General features: G+C 39.5%; 1 protein-coding gene across 1 annotated transcript; it reads left to right on the forward strand.

The window, feature by feature from the left end:
* Positions 1-1,790: 1,790 nt before the first annotated feature.
* Positions 1,791-2,425, forward strand: LOC122931553 (oligodendrocyte transcription factor 2-like). Its single transcript, XM_044285626.1, has one exon. It carries the CDS (start codon positions 1,883-1,885, stop codon positions 2,423-2,425), a length of 543 nt encoding a protein of 180 aa, XP_044141561.1. The 5' UTR covers positions 1,791-1,882.
* The last annotated feature ends 2,436 nt before the right edge of the window (positions 2,426-4,861 follow it).

Consider the following 4,861-nt stretch of genomic DNA (forward strand, 5'->3'; position numbering starts at 1 on the left):
ATTTCTAAAGAATGCTATCAGCACCTTGTTGAATCAATGCCAAGTAGAATTAAGGCAGTTCTGAAGGCCAAAGGGGGTCCAACACCGTATTAGTAAGGTGTTCCTAATAATTCTTTAGGTGAGTGTATAGAGATGTATCTGTAGATATCACTACATTATACATGGGAGAAATACTAGAGAGGCTTTAGTAAGAGAAAATTATTCTGTTGATCATAAAGCCTGTGGCTTGACAGCTAAGGCCCCTTGCAGACGAGCGAGAATCCCACGCGGGTGCAATGCGTGATGCGAATGCATTGAGCCTGCACGGAATCCGGACCCATTCATTTAAATGGGTCTGTGTACATGAGCTGTGGTTTTCACGCATCACTTTTGCGTCGCGTGAAAATCGCAGCATGTTCTATATTCTGTGATTTTCATGCAACGCTGGCCCCATAGAAGTGAATGGGGCTTTGTAAAATTCGCATTGCATGCGCAAGCAAGTGCGGATGCGATTTTCTTGGATGGTTGCTAAGAGATGTTGTTTGTAAACATTCAGTTTTTTATAACGTGCGTGCAAAACGCAGTAAATCGCATTGCACCCACGCAATAAAAACGGAACGCAATCGCAAACAAAACTGAATGGCTTTGTTTGCGAAATCACATAGTTTTCACTGAACGCATTTGCAACCCATCCGAACATAATCTGGACACACTCGTCTGCAAAGGGCCTAAGGCTTTTGCCTTCAGTAGAGCAGGTCCTAGGTTTGAGACTCAGCAGCAGCCAATCCGGAAAAAAAAAACTGGCATAAATTTTTTTAAATACACAGGGGTATCCTCAAGCACTATTAGAATTCTTAACCCATTCCATGTAGGGATGGGGGGCCTAATTTTGAGCTTTTCCATGGGGCCACATGATTTCTATGTACATCCCTGGTCTTAATTACATCTGCTCTGTTAACTGAAGCGTTAGGGAATCTAGATCCTAGGTTATCAACCTGTGGTATATGTAACTCCGGGATACTCACGCTGTCCTATCTTCATCACCGTTGGGGAATTTCTTTGTAAATTGTTTGAGCATGGGCTAAATGGCTTCAGAACTTTGAGAAACACTAATCTAGATAATTATATTTTAATATTTGTAATGCTGGATGAAGCAGGAATAGATAATTGTGCACTCCCTGGAATGGTGACTCCTCGTTAGCGGTCTTCAGGGAATAATAATGTACATGTAATAAAGTCACATTTATCACTGCACTTTGCACAGCATTCTTTGCAGTGATCTTAGGAAGTAGAAGGTGGTAATTTTTAACTGGTAATGTTCAACCTGCTAGTGGAAACAGACCTCTCATTCTCAATCAAATAGATCTAGAGCATTTTTAATGCCTAAATTATATTTCCATGAATAGCTAAGATGAAATGCCCCTTTAATCATTCAATGAGCTAAGAAGTGTATGGCTTACATATAATAAAACCCATCACACTTACTAAAAGGGCTTTATACGTTATAAGTTAACAACTTCATATAACAACTTATTATTCTGTGAAGTCTCAGTCTGAAATATTCTAATCATTTTTTACATACTTTCTAATGGTGAATTTAGATTGAAATCTTAGTGGCCAAGTTAATGTATAAAAGACCTGCTAAATGTTAACCACTGAAGTTAGAGGCTTCCCTTTCTCTTTCTTTGTGTCCATTGTGTATTGTAGTATATAAATAACACAGACACTGCAGGGACCCCCATACAGCTAGAGGGTTAGTGACTAAGGGTCTCTTCTGAAGAACAGGCTGGCCTCTCAAGACATTTGCAATTCATACTACATCTGACCTAGCCTCCTTCAAGAAACTGACCCAGCTTCCATCAAGTTGCTGACCACGGCATTAACTGACTAATCACTGCTACTAATGGATTCAGATAGTCAGTCCAGCAGATCCTCCTCTCCAGAGCTGGAGAGAAAAGATATCCTCAAAATGAAGCCTGAACAAATGTTCCAAAAACTGTGCCAGGAACAAAGAATGCTATCTCGAGATAAAAGATCCAGCAGGAGAAGAGATAGTCAAGAAGACCTGCATGAGGTTCGCTTAAAGGTGAATAGTCGTGAACGTCAACGAATGCACGATCTTAACCAAGCGATGGATAGCCTCCGGGAAGTCATGCCCTACTCTCATGGACCATCAGTACGTAAGCTGTCTAAGATTTCAACCCTGCTGCTTGCTCGCAATTATATCCTTATGTTATCCAACTCTCTGGAGGAGATGAAGAAACTTGTGAGCGAAGTATATGGTGCCCACCATCTTTCCGGCTGTGCAAGTTCTTTGCATCCCCAGCATGTGACTCCTCTACCCCATGTCTTACCCTCTGTGTCATCCCCTGATGTTAGAAGCTTCATGGGATTAATGCCCCCAGATGCACATCACAACACTGTTTATCACCAATTTCAGGACTGATTTGCCACTGTGCCATGTGTCAGCAATTCCCACACCAACTGTCAAGGACTGCTTCTGCCCTGCCAGCCTCAAGACCTGGCAAATAATGAGACATTTATATATTTGTATGTATATAATTTAAATCATATCTGCTCTCATTCCTGGTGTGGATCTCAATGTTATGTATATAGCCTAAAGACAATCAAAATAGCTATTCATGAAGCTGATTATTTACAGCTCATTCTGCTAAATGGGAATATGTTTTACTTACCAATATACTCTGCTTTGTGAATGTTGTTGAACTGTATATTCTTTTGGAAATGTAGCAATTTTGTAAATAAACTAGAGGAAAAAGTACAATTGTGAAGTGTCTATAGTTTTATTAAGTCATATAAATATTTATATAATATTGTAAACTGTTTATGAACATTTACTCTTACATAGAGGATTCCTGCATACACCCTACACCCAAAACAAAAATAATATAGCATGCATCACTGCGCAATTTTATAAATGCATTCAACTTTGTGAAATAAAAAGTTGTGTCTCTGTATTAAATTGGAGGTACAAGGAGATGGAGATAGATCAATTTAACTATATGGGTTCAGTATTCTGGATCTGTACCGCATGGATCTGTCCTTCAGCTATGTGCATGGGCTCCTATTACCTAATGTGCCCCCAAACTGTGTTCTATAATAAGTCCTAGTCAGTGTGATTTTTTTTATTGTTGGATAATATATAGACTGGATGGGCACCACAAAATTATAGCAATTTGCCATCACTTTGTATAAAAGTCCAAAGTTAAAAACTCAAGAGCAAAAAACATGCACTTAAGGCTACATGCACACAAATGTTGTTTGTTTCCGTGTCCGTTCCATTTTTTTGGCGGATAGGATGGGGACCTATTCATTTCAATGGGTCCGCAAAAAATGCGGACAACACACCGTGTGCTGTCCGTTCCGTAGCCCCGCAAAAAAAAATAGAACATGTCCTATTCTTGTCAGTTTTAGGCATTGTTTCAATGGATCCGCAAAAAAAATTAAACGGATGGCATACGGATGTCATCTTTTTTTTTTGCTGATCCACAATTTGCAGACCGCAAAACACATACGGTCATGTGCATGTAGCCTAAGACAGCACCTCTAATAAAAAAAAAAAGAATAGCTTTTAGTTAAGAAAAAACACAAGCATCTCACGTGTACAGTGATTAAAAACCACCCATGTGATATACAAATATAATACAACATAGTTAGATAATATATAGCATGGATGGACACCACAAAATTACAGCAGTCGCAAAAAAAAATTCAGACTTCATGCAGAAATGGTCCATTCATGTTAATGGGTCAGTAAAAAAAAAAAGAAAAACAAGAACAGCCAAAATTTTTTGCTGATGGTTGCAAGGACATATTGTGTTTTATTCTTCAGCTTTTCTTCATGCTTGTGAAAAACACATCAAAAACTGACATCAACTCAGAAAAACACAAGAACTTAACAGATTTGTAGAAAAAACACTAAGCAAAACTGTTTTCACTGACAGAACACGGATAAGTTCCATATTTCTCGTGTCTAATAGACTCTCATTATAATTATCGTTTTGGAATAATTTGCTTTATTGGAATGAAGATGGTATAAAACATGGCACCACATATACCATCTATAAACATAGGCACCGGTCATGTAGCATATTGTACAATACAGGGGTGACCTGAGGGGTACAGAGGTGACCTGAGGGGTACAGGTGATAAAGGGGTTCCAGTCATTATACTTGATATTACATTCTGATATAATGTCAGTGTGTGTAATAATAGGACAAGTGAAGTGTCAGTGATTATAGCCAGAGAGATGCATCTTATTTTATAGACCGAGAAGAACAGGAATAAATCGGGTGCTAGATAACATCATGTCCGTTTCAGAACAATCGATATAAGACATGTTCCATGTCCAATAGCAAGGACGATAATGAAGAAGAGCAGAAAGAGGACATGGATGGGAGGCTGAATGGGTGGGTATAGAAATCTAGTTATGAGCTGAATATATAGAAGCATTGTATAGAATTACATTCAGACAAGAATGGGGGCACCTGGAGTGGAGGGGGCCAGCAGAAAGTACATTACATCATGACTAGTGTTGATCGAGCACTAAAGTGCTCGGGTTCTCGAGTAGAACACTTTGGGATGCTCGGGTGTTCTACAGAGCACCCGAGCACAATGGAAGTCAATGGGAGACCCAGAGCATTAAACCAGCACCCCCTGCTCTGAAGAGGGAGGGTGTCTGGTTCATAGGAAAAGGTCAGAAATTGATGGAAACACAACTGTTCGGGAACATCATAGGGAGATGTCTGGATGCATCTTAGACACCCAGGTCGCTGCTGGGAACGATGTTGTCTAAGTAGTACGCCACTTTTACAGACTGACAATCATACGCACAAAACCGAAGATAAAATCAATTTTAGAG

This window comes from Bufo gargarizans, chromosome 3 (assembly GCF_014858855.1).
Source record: "Bufo gargarizans isolate SCDJY-AF-19 chromosome 3, ASM1485885v1, whole genome shotgun sequence".
Taxonomy (NCBI): Eukaryota; Metazoa; Chordata; class Amphibia; order Anura; family Bufonidae; genus Bufo; species Bufo gargarizans.

What these genes read in the sequence shown, in the direction of transcription:
- LOC122931553 (XM_044285626.1), top strand. Translation starts at nt 1,883, where the DNA reads ATGGATTCAGATAGTCAGTCCAGCAGATCCTCCTCTCCAGAGCTGGAG.